This window comes from Emydura macquarii, unplaced genomic scaffold (genome assembly GCF_026122565.2).
Source record: "Emydura macquarii macquarii isolate MOO-44397 ecotype Brisbane River unplaced genomic scaffold, CSIRO-AGI_Emac_v2 contig_3065, whole genome shotgun sequence".
NCBI classification, from domain to species: domain Eukaryota; kingdom Metazoa; phylum Chordata; order Testudines; family Chelidae; genus Emydura; species Emydura macquarii.
The window spans coordinates 1-14,681 of NW_027133202.1; the positions used below are offsets into that span (position 1 = coordinate 1).

Here is a 14,681-nt window from a genome sequence, read left to right on the forward strand (position 1 = left end):
TTACTGCTGCGTCTCTAGTACTGCCTGCAGTAAGTGCTAGATGTGCTGCAACAGCCTAGTCCTCTTTTCTTTGTACTGATGTAGCTCTTTCCTGGAACTGACAACATCTCTTCCTGTCTTCTTACAATCTCTTCTCCACTTCCTGTCATCTTCAATGCTTCTGATCACCCTTACTCATGCCTGTCAGCTCTCTGCCTTAGATACAGGTTTTGCTACTCTGATTGGTCATTCCCTGAATCCTTCTCATTAGCATACCTGTCCACCAATCAACTTTAAGTCTTCCCATATTGGTTTGTTCTTATGAACCAATCACAGCCACTAAATTTATCTGTCAATCAAACCAGACCTGGCAGAGAACCTGCCTCATGGTCTACTGACCCCTTCCTTCAGGTTTTGCAGAGACCTTTATCTCACCTCAGCCTGCCTGTTTGTTATTGGCCAAATTACACCAAGTCAGTCCACCAGTTTAGTTTTCTCTGGCTGGGATTCCCTGCAAGCGCCATCTTGTGATCCATGACTGTAACCACTGAAAACTGCCTTTATTATTGATTAACCCTTACAGCGATAAACAATTACAGGTTTATGTGCATCTTAACGTTGGGATTCACTGTCACCGCTCCAATTATTACTCATTGAAATAAGTTTAATTTTGATCTTTTCTTTGCTTCAGCTACTGGTGGCAGGGCCAAGTTCTCAGGGCTGTATTCCTTACACACAACAGAGCAGCTGCGAAATCTCTCATATCAGGGTAGGCCTGTGCCCAGGGTGTTCACATCTCCTTAGCCCCCCCCCCCGTCAAGCATCATCCTTGTACCAAGGTATAGCCATCGCCACTGCCACTTTTGGATAAATAACAAAAATGATGGGAACAGACTGATTGGATCAGGGGTCTCCCCCCTCTCAGGTGCGTGCCCCAACTACTGGACCACAGAGACATTCTCTCTCTCTCCGGCCCAGTGACTGTTCCACTGCAGATTAACACTTAGTCATTGGCCAGAGTGAGAATGACCCTGTAGTCCTGTGGTTAGGGAGCCCATCTGAGAGGTGGAAACCCCTGGGTCCAGCCCCCAGCTCCAGTCACTCTTTCATTATTTACCCCCAGTGGACCAGCTGCAACTGGAGAGACTGAAGAATCCCCCCGACAGACAGTTGCATAGCTGAGTGATTAGAGCTCCCCTTTTCAAATGTGTAACCCCTTTTCAAATCATCTCTGCCCCACTGGCAAAGAAGGGGACATTGACCCTGGGTTCCCCACATCCCAAGTAAGTGTGAGAGCCAATGGGCTAAAAGTTATACAATGGGGAGCAGCACCAAAAAAATCTCTGACCCCTCCCCCGTTTTGTGTGCAGTGCAGCAGGTACCTAGCCCATTCCCACAGGAAATATCTCCAGCGGTGGGTTCCCATTCGTGGATTGCTAAACAGAAGTAGGCCCCCAGCAACCCAGAGGTAGGAGCTTATCTTCATAAGAGGGACAGGGTCTAGGACACACCCTGTTGTTATCCTCTCTCGGTGACTAGTTTGGATGGTCCCCAGCTAGCACGCTGGCTCTTGTGGATTGCATTTTAGGGCACCCGCCTGTCTCTGTTCATCGTACAGGGACACTAGGTGCCTGCGTCAGGATTTGTGGATCACAGTGACGTTGTTGTGATTTTCTTGGCACCTAAAAATTAGCTGCAGGGACGCTCCGTGTTGCAAGGCTTAAGTCCCTTCATGGATCCCAGCCCGTGTCATTTCAATTAGATGCTCCCAGAAAACAAAGTCACAGCCCTGGCCAAGGGTGGCGTGTCTCCTTTCTCACCATTTACATTTCATTTAGAAACACTGATTAGAAAGGGTGTTTTTCTCAATGGGACAGCAAACACGAGGCCGTGATCTCATTGTACACACCTAGTGGAGATGAGTGAAGTGATGCTTTCATCTCAGTGTAGCTAATCGAGATTACCCTTAACCTCCCCCAAACACCCTCCAATCACAAATTCTTCTTGACCAGTTACTCTGAGGTGAAACCATCACTTGCCTTGTCTACACACAGATTGTACAATGAGAGAGAGACAGCTGCATCCCAGTGTAGACAAACACCCAGAGACCGTCTCTCAGCCGGTCCCATCCCATGAACACCCCCGTGGACACTACAGCAACTGCAGATAAGCAGAAAAAATGTGAACAACATATTTCATATCTCTTTAGCCACCTTTGAATAAATTCAATACCTCTGGAAACAAAGATCAGAGTCAGCACAATGTGTTCAGCCACCTCTCCACAGAGCACAGCTGAGCAATTCCTGATTGTAGTTGTGTTGGGGAAGAGGCGACATTCAATGCACTGTAAACTTGCTGGGGCAGATCTCAGCAGTGCTGTGGAACAATGAAACTTTACACCAGCAGAGGATCTGCCCAGAACTGTTTTCTCAGCGATAAATAAATAAAAGATTAGACCAGGGGACTTTAAATTTAGGATCCTTCCACCACAACATTTATGTTTTTTCAGTGCAAAAGCAAACATGAGGTCATGATCTCATTACACCACCCTACTGGAGATGAGGCAAGTGATGGTTTCACCTCAGTGTAGCTAATCGAGGTGACCCCGAACCTCCCCCAACATCCTCCAACCACAGAATTCTTCATAACCAGTTACACTGAGGTCAAACCATCACTTGCCTTGTCTACACACAGATTGTACAATGAGAGAGGGACACCTGCATCCCAGTGTAGACAAACCCCCAGAAACTGTCCCTTGGAGCCGATCCCACCCCATGAACACCTGCCTGGAACCCACGGCAATTGCTGACGGGCAGAAAACATGTAAACAACATATTTCATATCTCTTTAGCCACCTTTGAATAAATTCAGTGACTCTGGAAACAAAGAGGAGAATCAGCACCACGTATTCAGCCACTTCTCCACCGAGCACAGCTGAGGAATTCCTGATTTACATGGTCATAGACAGTACAAGAGACAGAGCACAGGCTGGATAGCAACAGATCACAGTAAAACCCGAGCTCTCATCATATGCACATGCTAGTATAGTCCCTGCTGGTGCTGGGGTGACACAACCAAGCAGAGAAGCAAATCCCACAGCTCTGCCTCCCAACGATTGCAGCTGGAACATTAAAAAAGAACAAACCAGAATTGTCTTTGATGCTTTATTTACCCTAAATACACAAATACCCAGCATGGGGAAAAGAAGCTGAGAAGCAGCTTCACTAACCACAACAATGAAAAGAGACTCTAAGATTTTGGGAACATTTTTTTTAATGACACTAAAAAGGCAACAAAGTCAAGGACAATTTATGAGTGACAGTCTCATCTTTTCCCTTTGCTTTCATACTGTTCATTTTTACTCACCATTTTTCTAGCCCTCATTTCCCATCCTGTTAATTTCTCTGTGTCTCTTCCACTCTCCTCCGGTCCCTGTCACAGATCATTGCCCCTCACGTTCTCCATTTTCTCCCTGAGTTTATCCCTTCCCCTCTCGCTGCCTCTGGCTGGTTCCCCTCTTTAGTGTTTTCCTCTCATTATTTTCATAGCTATTTTGCAACCTTTATCTAGGATTCTCTGGTTATTTTGTTTTTTGTTATCTTTTCCTCTTGTTTCATCTGTTTGCTCTGCTTCAACCCTTCCCTGGCCTCAGTGAATCTCTGTGTTGCCAACCCCAGAAGTTAAAAATCATGAAACAAAACCAAAAGATGAGAAATTGAACCTCTAAAACATGAAGTTTCAGAACAACACAGACTGTATTCTGGGTGATCCTGTGACTTTTGAACTCTCCCTGCCCATCTCCTGCGTGTGCGTGACAATTACTGTGGTGCTGATTTCTCCCCTCCACGTCAGGGACACAGTCTGAGCAGGGATCCCCACACCCAGAGCCAGGGGCGGATTCTCTCCCCAGGGACAGAGCCCGGTGGGAAAGTGAAGATCAGGGCCTGGTCACCAGCATCGAAAAATGTCACCTGCCCCCGGTCACAGTCCAGACACACCCGGATCCTGCTGGGGACCTGGCTCCAAGGCAGTGGGGTCAGAGGGGAGGTGAGAGCCTGGAACTGACCCCACCACCGCAGCACAGCCCAGATCCCCTCCTCAGGGTAATGGCTGATCCATCCCTTCCTCCTCACAGACTCTCTGGCCACCCCCACAGCCCAGTATAGCCCATCCCCCACCTCCACCTCCCAGCAATGTCTCCCCGAGGTGAATCCCTCACAGCCCAGCACACAATACGCAGTGTCAAATCTCTCAGGGTTGTTGGGCAGATCCTGCCATGTGTCTGCCCAGCTCACACTTTTCCCATCCGCAGATAGGACGAGCTGAGGATGAGCCGTGCCTGGATCCAGAGTCACATTCGCTGGGGAGAGAGAATCAGAGCGTTAGGGGCAGAGCTCAGCCCTGGGCGAGGCTGGGAACATTCCTCACGCTCCCCAGCTGCCCTGTTCTGGTAGGGTCAGTCCTGGATCCAGGGAGCTGCCCCTGTCCTGGGCACCTGCGGCTGTGCAGAGCTGTCACTGAACTTCCTGTAATGGGACCCACCTTCTTTGCTTCTTATTTATTTGCAGAGGCTTCAGCTCCCTGCTCCCCCTGCTGGGGCTGCTCCATTCCCAGTGTCCGAGCACAGCATAGAAGCTTCTAGTGAGGAGGGAGCAGAGGAGGCAGGTGCCAGCTTTAAACCCCAGAGGGAAGCTCCCCCCCAGAAATGCAGCCACTGAAGAGCAGAGAGCAGGAGGTGGCATTGGGTGGGGTAGCCCCATCCTTCAGCTCAAGAGAAGGGAGGAGCTGCCAGCATGAGAGGGGAACATCTCCCCAATCCAGGAAGCAGTGAGCAGCTCCAAAGGGAGAGCTCAGCCCTGCCGAGAGGATAGAGAGGATGTTGGAAAAGAGCGATGGGGAGACCCCCCCCTGCACTGGGGCAAAGCAGAGAGATGTCAGCCCTCAAGAGAGAGAGCTCTGTTCGGGGGCTGCTCAGTGCGAGTTTTTCTGTTCATCAGCTTGGGCATGAAGGCAGCACTGAGGTTTACGTCAGGATTGTTTGTGTGATGTCAGCTGGGGATCTCCTCACTGTTACTGTGTTATATTTGCGGTTGCATGTGTCCTAGTCGCTGCTGGTTTGGTTGGTAACTTTAGGAACAATCTCATGAAGATGTTTTCACTGGAATTTTCTCATAATTCAAAGACAATCTCCACCTGCAAACTCACCCTGTGTGAATGATGCTAGGTATTCCCCTCTTTTTGTGTCCAGCGCAGACAGCAGAGTGTCTGGAGGGGGAAAGGATAAAAGGGAGGAGATTTCAGGCTTTCATGTTGATAACAGCATTACCCCTCTCAACTCATGGAGCTGTGTTTTCATCATGACAGAGAAAGTGACAGAGAGGCCCAGAGACAGACTTAGGGATTTAATAGAAACTAATCTGAAACCTTCTGTTTCCTCTCTCATTCAGGCATCTCTCCCCAGTGGAATCAACATCCATGAAGCCTCACAACCATCCCAGGACAGACAATCTGTAAGTGAGATTTACTTTTCCCTCATCAGCCCCTCCCACACTTCAGACTGTATTTGGTTTGTCTCATTCACTTACTGCCTTTTGTCGTAACCTCGACTAGATCCTGCAAAGATTTTGGCACAAAAGTAACTTTACCCCCTTTGGTCCCTTGGACTCTAACGAGATGTTAGGAATTTGCAAAATCCTGGCTCTAATTGTACGGTTTGGTGCTCTTTGCTCAGCGTCTCTACAGAGAGCAGCACGATGGGGCCCACGTGCTCCAGAGGCAGAAATATGAATAATAATAAAATCATTTTATCAGTGTGGAATTAGAGGCAGGGGGAAGTTTGGCTCAATGGGCCAGATTCACCCTGTACTGGCAGAAAGGGGAAGAGGAGACAATTTGTGACTCTGCTGTTCAGTGGCTGCAGGGGCCGGTGCAGACCTTGGCGCAGGCTGAGGAAGTTCTGAAGCCAGCCAGAGTTGCGTCCCGTCTACAATGGTCCCCGTGTTTCTTGGCCAGCGTGCAGAGTGTCAGAGGCCCAGCTTTACACTCCCCACGTCCCTCTATCCCTCGTCCACCCCTCCCTCTTCCACCCTGCCCTTCCCAGCCCCCTCCATTCCCAGACCTCTCAGGAACACTCCTAGTGCCTGCAGCTGTTGTGGAGGAGGCACCAAAGGCTGCTGTGCTGGAGGGATTCCTCACGCTGTGGGAGGGGCTTTCTCCTTCCCCACAGCCCCTTTGGCCCAGACTAGCTGCCATACAGGACCAGAGCACAGTGATGGACAGGGTCCAGCATTAATGAATGACCTTTAATTTAGGGTGTAGATTTTGAGTGTTGACCTTTAGGCACCTGGGGGCTGGTTCTCAGAGGGGTTCCTCTTTTGCAAGTCCCATTGACTCCCCTTGCAGCTGTACGAAGCAGCTCTTGTTGGGAGAGAAAAACTCAGGTGCTCAAAATAAGGTGGTTTTGCTATATTTGGACCTTAATGTTATGACCTTTGGTCAGCCATGAATTGTTGTGAGACCCCTGGGCCCCTGCTACATTTGGTCCATTTGTCTGCTTTCCACTATTTATTATTATTATATTCCGTACTGAAAATTGATACAAGGGTCATTTCTTATACCTAAATTTGGACACATGGAGTTTGTGGGTTTAAGCTGACTAACTCCGCTTTGGCCTGGCTAGCCCTTTGCTTGACATAAGGGAAATATTGCCATAAGTGACCTTGTTATTAAGTGACATGTTCATAAGTTGCCATGTGGGACAAAGATATTTTGTTCACACAATGTACTTATAGACACAGATATCCCAAATGTACTGCCAAGGAGCAGTTAGCAAAGTCCAAAAACACCGATGTGGATCAAGGGCCAAAGTGACCTATACATAATCAGTGGTAATACACCAATCAGGAAAGAGAACAATAACGTGAAAATAGCTTGGACGGCAAAAGCCTTGCCCATTAAAAAGTTCATTCATGTGTAGTGTATGAGTGATGTAAGATGCTTTATATTCATAATAGTCAAAGATGTTTGGAAAAGAACGAATATATGTATAATGTGAATGTGTATAATATGGCAGACATTGTAAGGGGTTGTTGGAGCTTCAGAGGTGAAATCCACCGGGACCCACCTATTCCTCAGGAACTGGCCAGCATTTCTTTCTCTTTGAGATGGCTAGTAGCAAATATCCCCAGTGGCTGTTGATGGGACACTAGATGGGGAGGGCTCTGAGGTACAGAGAATTCTTTCCCACGTGTCTGGCTGTTGGGTCTTGCCAAAAAGCTCAGTGTCCAACTGATTCACTGTATCTGGGGTTGGGAAGGAATTTTCCCCTGGCTCAGATTGGCGGAAAACCTGGGGCTTTATTTGCTTTCCTCTTCTACATGGGACATGGGTCACTTGCAGATTTAAATGAGAGTAAATGGCAGATTCTCTGTAACTTGAAGTCTTTAAATCATGATTTGAGGACTTCAGTAACTCAGCCCGAGGTTAGGGGACTCTTACAGGAGAGGGTGGGTGAGGTTCCATGGCCTACAATGTGCAAGAGCTCAGCCTAGGTGATCATGATGGTCCCTCCTGCCCTTAAAGTGTATGAGTGATTTCTTACTTTAATAGTAACTGTGATTGCAAGGCATGCTTTTGGTACAAATCAAGGTTTAATTAATATAGCTGAGTGTCTTTAATCTCAGCTGTGTGACATTCTCACCCAACAATTAAATAGAAGCATAATCTAATTATGAAGCAATTGTCACAGAGCCCTTCTCTTCTTACAGTGTCAGAGGCTCATCCAAATTTCCCCTCCTAGATCCCTTCTCTGTACCTTTGAACTTTCTCACAGTCTCCATTAGACCAACAGTTTTCTGAGAGAAATCACGGAGTCCCTTTTCCAGTTCAGGAGAAATCGCCACTGGCTGCTGGAGCTTCCCCTTCTCACACCTGGACAGAAACAATTTCACATGGTTATATGTCATTTAGTGTCTCATAAGTTCCTGGTCGAGAGTTGCTGCTGTAATGGGCTGGAGTTACTATTCCTCTTTTTCTCCCAGCCTCAAAGCAGGTGCAACACAGGCCATGGAGGAGCAACCTTCCCCCAAAGGTCCCATTCATAGTCTTCAACTCTGGCCTGGGGAGACCAGCTCTGGGACAAAAGGGAATAATTGAGTATCTCCAATGCCAGAGCCATCCCCAGGGTACAACATATCAGGGTGACGGCCCTGGGCCTCGTGCTTTGGGGTCCCCCGCCAGTAGCATACCAACGGGGGGGCGGGAGGGAGCCATGCCCCTAGTCACCAGCATGGGCGACGGGGCACTGGATGGGCCCTCGGAGGAGGAGCTGCCCCCCACTGTTGCAGGAGGCCAGGGGCTACTGGGCTTTACTGGCAGCTGTGAGGATCCCAGCCTGTCGGAGGCTGAGAGCTCCTGCTGTGGGGGGAGAAAACTCCTGCTTTCCTCTCCACCCCCACACTGGGAGAAAGGAGGGACCCATGGGATACCGGCTGTGCAGGGGCCAGGCAGTGAAAGGCAGGGCTCCAGGACAGAGCCTGTCACACTCGCCTCCCCTCAGAATTAAGTTGATCAGACAGATTTGTACCTAAAATATGACCTTCCCCACACATTTTGTCATACAGCCCTGGGGACATGCTGCTCTCCCAGCATCTCCAAGCTCTTTCCCAGCATTGTGAAGTGTGAGGGGGAGTGAGAGAGAGCCACATACCTGCTCAAGGTGCTTCTGACATCCTAGAGGAGAGAGAGAGAGAGAAAAGAATTTCAATCCCATTTGACACTCACAGGGGATCCCAGGGAAGGGATTTGCAAATCTGGGCAGAGAGTCCCTGCCCTGGCCCCAGGGCCATGGATTCCTTGAGCTCATGGGGCTTTTCCATCTGTAATATCTATGTGCCTGTGACCCTTCAAAGAATAGTCATTCGCATGTCAGGAACGCACACACTGAGTTGCACGAGATCTCTGATGGCTGGCTTCCAGTGCTTATGATTCAGGAACCCTCCCTTCCCTGCGTGGGGATCTGAGTTGCTTCTAACTCAGTCTCACCTGCAGGAATTCACTCGCTGGCTTCTGACACTTCCCCTCCAACTCACTGATCAGTTTGTTGACACGGGAAATCTCCTCGGAGAGTTTAGTGACATTGTCATTCCGTATCTTCAGAATCTCCTTGTCCAGCTTCTCCAGCTGGGCCAGCAGGAGTCGCTCTCGTTCCTGCAGGAACTGCTGCAGTTGCTGAAATTCAGACATAATCTTCTGCCTCTTGGTTTCTGTCCATTTCTATAAAAAATAAGGAAAGGGCTGGTCAGGAACATGGATGGTGCCTGAAGGCCTTTAATATAGTCTTACAGGAGAGAGTCACTTTACACTCTCTAAGACACCTGTCTAGCAAGCAGGGCATGAGCAAGCAGGGCATGAGCAGTCAGGCCTACTGGTCAGAGCCAGGGTTGGAAGTCAGGAACTACAGCCAGGCTCAGGTCTGTAGTGAGAGACAGGATCTTACCAAGGGTTGGGACCAGAGTCAGGATCAGGAGTCATGCCAAAGGCTGAGCCAGAATCTGTGTCAGCAATCACACGGAGTCAGGACTGGAGTTGGAGTCAGTCAGCCATGGGAAGGGTCAGGCTGGCCTCCGAGTCAGATAGCAGTGCTGCAGGTCAAGCCTGAGTCAGGACCAACACCAAGGTCAAGGCTGAGTCAGGCTCCAGTCCAGCAGCAGATCAGGAGTTTGGACAATTCCTGAGACTTCTGGCGTCAGTCGTGCATCCGAACACCTGCTCCAATCAGGAGCTTCCTAGGCAGATCCTATGTTGGGCCAAAGTTCCGCTAGCCCCTCCCTTGCTGGTTCCCCAGAACTGTTGGGTTGCGGTGACCAGCTGGGACCTGTGGTCTGGGGTTTGAAACCTGCGATTCTTCACATCCTGACACTGGATAATACCTTGTGATTACAGCTTCCCATGTGGTCGCCATGTCTCCCAAAAGGCTGGCTCCATGGCTGACATGGTTCAGACACTGTGTTACCAATCGTCTCCGAGGGTGCGTCTACACAGCCCACAGCAGCGAGTCTCCAAGCCCAGGTCAAGAGACGCAGGCTCTCGGGGCTGGCGCTTGCGCACTAACACTGGCTGTGTAGACACGGGGCCTCGGGCTGGAGCTCGGGCTCTGAAGGAAGGGACGGGGTGGATGTCAGAGGCTGAGCACCCGCCCAAGCTGCAGCTTGAAAGCGATGCCTCCACAGTTATTTTTAGCGCTTTACTGTGAGAACCACTGGCCCAACTCTGCTGATCAGGGCCTGGAAGCTCACTGCTGCTGGCTGTGTAGACGTGCTCTGAGAATCCAGATCCAGAGCAGCAGGAAACAGGACTCAGCACAGCCAACCAACCGAACTTCCAACACCCTCCCCACACCCACACCGTCCCGTGATCATGGAGAAACACACACACGCCCACATTAACCAAGGCCACAGAGAAATCTACCAATAAACAAATTTCCCACCTCCATGGCCCAGCAGGTGAAAGCCCCTGGGCACCTACCAGACACTCCTGGCTTTTCTTCTCTCCAGTCACTCTAAATCCCAGCAGCTTTTCTCTCTCTTTCCTCAGAGTCTTCAAATGGGCCTGGATTTTGTCCTGAAAACCAGAAATGATTTGGTGGGTAATTTTGAGGGGTGACTGTCTGTTTGTAGGGGCTGTTTTGCCACCCAAAACACAAGATAACTGTCAGTCTTCCTGGATAGACTAGTCTGGTAAGGGAATATCTTCTGTCGGCCCAGCTTCTGTTGGTTAGAGATCCAAGCTTTCAAGCTGACCCAGAGTTGGTCTTTAGGTCTGGGGTACATACTCTTTCCTAGAGCTGACAAAGAACTCTGGGGAAGCTTGAAAGCTTGTGGCACACTGACAGAAACTGGGCACTAGAAGATATTACTTCACCTGCCTTCAGCCCTGAGCACGTGGCATTGCACTGCTTGGACAGAACTGATCTCAGGACTAGGCCAAACCCCATTAGATGGGTTGATGTGTGTAAAGAACAGCTGGGGTTTGCTCTAGGGCTGTCGTAAACCCTTTCCGTGGCAATGCCCTCTGAGTAGCTACCTCACAGTCCGTAGCAAAGATCCCAGAAGCAGTGGATTCTGGGAGATTTCCAAAGGCTGCATGGTGTGACCAATGGAACCACTATGGCTGGTCCTTGCCCAGATAAACAATGAACAGTTCAGACTGACGCTGGTCAGAACCTCCCAGGGGTTCCTTTTGCTGCAATTCAGTCTCATCCCAATGTTGTTTAGCATGGACCTGCACTGTCTGAAACCCTTTTGTGTGTAGACTCAAGGTGTTTGGGGTCCACACAGTGTTTAGCACAGTGATCTCCTCTAGTGGAGGCCGACACCTGACTTTAACCATTAATGGAGCAACCCAGGAATTCAGAATCCCAGTGGGAAACCTCATCTCCTTTTGGAGCCTGGGATCTTTATGTCGGCATCTTTTCCTCCTAATGGCCACACTTTAATACTGCTCATTGCTGCTGAATGAGGTAGCATAGCCTAGTGGTTAGGGCACTGGACTGGGCTTTAGAATACCAGGTTTTTATACCAAGCTCTGCCACTGACATGCTGAGTGACCTTGGACAAGTCACTTCCCCTCACTGTGGCTCTGGTTCTCCTCCCACCCTTTGTCTCTGTTGTCTAGTTAGACCCTTTGTCTAGTTAGGGCCCAGCACAATCACAGTCAGATCTCAGCTGGGGTCTGTAGGGGCTCCAAGAATGCAAATAAGACTAATAAACAGCGTGATAAAATTAGTAATGACAACCACAGATTGTAACACCCCCTTCTCCAGTCTGAATACAACACTCTCAGTTTGACTGGCCTGCCACTCTTCCGATTTAAACCTCACTGATGATTTAGCAGCTTACGGCCTGTAGAAAGTTCCCTAATGTCAGTTGTGGGAATTGTGTTTGAAAAGGATTCAGCTTCTAAGAGAAAACTTTTCCACCTCAGATATATTTAAAATCTTCATCTGTTGCCTTTCTTGGCAGGCTGAAGTATCATTAACTTGTATAACATCTTGTATGCAAGGAAGGCTACACACAGCTGAATGATGCAGTTACACCTGTGCTGGGCAACTTATGATGACATTAACCTGTAATTAAAATCCAAAGTTATTACCCATTACATTAGACAATAACTCTGTACCTTGTACTCCTGGGCAGCTTCCTGTATGGGAACCACCGTGTGAGTTCTGTGAGCCCGGGATCTGTCGCAAACCACACAGATGGGGCTTTGATCCTCTTCACAGAACAGTTTCAGAGCCTCCTGGTGTTCCACACACATCTTCTCCCCACTTGCTGCCTGGAAACTCAGCCTTTTGGCTCTTTCTACCATGTTCGCCAGCTGCCTGTTTGGCCTGAGGTGTCTCTGTTGCATAATTTCTCTGCACTGGGGGCAGGAGACATCTGTGTCCGATCCCTCCCAGGAGTGGCTGATGCAGGCTCGGCAAAAATTGTGCCCACACTCCAGAGTGACAGGTTCTCTGAAATAATCTAGACAGACGGGACAAGTTGCTTCCTCCTGGAGAATTTCCACAGGGTTCTCTGTAGCCATGGCTCCCGGGATGGGCAGTGTAACAGGGTTTCAGTTTCCTGAGTTCACAATATGCCCCACCTGCTGAAACAATTTTGTGTTTCCCTATTTCCTGGTTGGAACTGACTCACGCTTTTGCCTGTGGAGAAGGAGCCCATTGTTAATTTCAGCCCTGGAGGCTTTTGTGAAAAACGTACCACTAAGGCCTCCGTCCTGCCCCTTCTGCATGTGTGGAGGGTCAGTGCGGCTTCACAGGGACATCAGTGTGCACCTGTGATGCTGAGCCTGCTGGAGTAGGAGCTGTGTGTCTAAGGAGTGATGCTTAATTCACAACAGGCTAAAACCTTGGTTAAGGTGGAATTAATATTTCTATAGCCTGATTCTCATCTACACTCAGGCTGCTCTGGCTCAGTGAAAGGGGCGTTTCCGACCAGCAGTGCTACCAGCTCTTGTGATTTTATCTTGAGGTTCAGAATATTTGATTTATTATTTGGTTGCTGTGTTGTTGATTTGTTTGTTAAAGCCCCAGGTCCTTCATGCTTGTGATGAGGGGAGACTTTCATTTGCTAAAGAAAGGAAGTCTCTAGCCTTGTTGATTGCAGAGAAAATTTGAAAACATGACCCCAGTGCAAGGCTTAGAAACAAGAAAGCAAATATTAACCCAGAATGAATTATAATTAGTATTTTTAAATCCCATGTTTTTTAAAGCAATCTCATTCATAGAAATGATTTTTCTAGTCATTTATCCATTTACCTGTAAAGCATTTTTCTCTCTCTGTTCAGCATGGGTTGTAGTTATAGTAAATCCACATTTTTACAGTATTTATCTATGTACAGCAAAGACTTTCCCTTTGTGTATTTTGCAGACCAGACTGTGCTCTCAGCTGCATCAGTTTAAATCTGCAACAAGGAAACTAACCTCAATAGATTTGCTCTGTATTTACACCACAGTATCTGAGAGCAAAATACAGCCTTGTCAGTAAATCATCTCAAAGATGACAGAGAGTACGCTCTGACCTAGCGGCTACAATTCTGTATGTGAAACGAGCTCCTGGGTTTTCTATTCTTCACTCTGCTGTTGTTTTATGGTGAACCAGGTGCTTATTTAAGGCCTGTTTTACTAGCAATCATTTCCGTCACTTCACAATCTCTTCTGCACCTACTCTCATTTGAACTGTTTCTACCCGGAATTGTGCCTGTCAGCCCTCTCCCTTATATACAGACTTTGGCCTACTCTGATTGGTCATTCCCTCAATCCTTCTCATTAGCATGCTTGTCTACCAATCATCTTTAAGCCTTGCCAGATTGGTCATTCTTATGAATCAATCACAGCTGCCAAACTTATGTGTCTATCAAAGTCAGACCTGGTTGAGAACCTGCCTCATGCTCTCCTGACCCTCCCTTTTGGTTTTCAAGTGACCTTTAGCTCAACTCAGCCTGTCTGTGTTTGCTATTGGCCGAATAATGCCAAGTCCCCTAATTAAGTTTTCTCTGGCTGGGATTCCCTGCAACTGCCAGCTTGTGATCCCTGACTGTACCTGCTGAAAGCTACCTTTATTATTGATTAATCCTTATAGCGATAAACAATTACAGGTTTATGTGCATCTTAACCTGGAGATTCACAGTGACCGCTCCAATTTTTATGCATTTAAATACGTTTAATTTAAATCTCCTTTCAGCAGAGGCCTCTGCCCAGGGTGTTCACCTCTCCTTCTCCACCTGGCAAGTATCATCCTTGTATCGAGGAATAGTCACTGCTGCCTTTGGATAAATAATGAAAGTGATAGGAACAGACTGATCGGATCAGGGGTCTCCCCCCTCTCAGGTGCTTGCCCCAACCACTGGACTACAGAGACATTCTCTCTCTCTCTCTCTCTGGCCCAGTGACTGTTCCACTGCAGATTAACACTTAATTAGTCATTGGCCAGAGTGTGAATGACCCTTTAGTCCTGCAGTTAGGGAGCCCGTCTGAGAGGTGGGAACCCCTGGGTGCAGCCCCAGCTCCAGTCACTCTTTCATTATTTACCTCCAGTGGACCAGCTGAAACTGGAGAGACTGAAGAATCCCCCCCATAGATGACAGCATAGCACCCACCTAAATAATGAGTAACTCCTGTTCAAATCATCTCTCCCCCACTG

General features: G+C 48.5%; 1 protein-coding gene across 1 annotated transcript; it reads right to left on the reverse strand.

The window, feature by feature from the left end:
* Nucleotides 1–3,128: 3,128 nt before the first annotated feature.
* LOC137141485 (zinc finger protein RFP-like) lies at nt 3,129–13,620 on the reverse strand. The gene is made up of 8 exons (XM_067530377.1): nt 13,298–13,620; nt 12,157–12,682; nt 10,504–10,599; nt 9,022–9,252; nt 8,687–8,709; nt 7,793–7,908; nt 5,185–5,244; nt 3,129–4,339 (listed from the first exon to the last, which is right to left on the reverse strand). Exons 2-8 carry the CDS (start codon nt 12,562–12,564, stop codon nt 3,828–3,830), a joined length of 1,446 nt encoding a protein of 481 aa, XP_067386478.1. The 5' UTR covers nt 12,565–12,682; nt 13,298–13,620; the 3' UTR covers nt 3,129–3,827.
* Nucleotides 13,621–14,681: the final 1,061 nt, after the last annotated feature.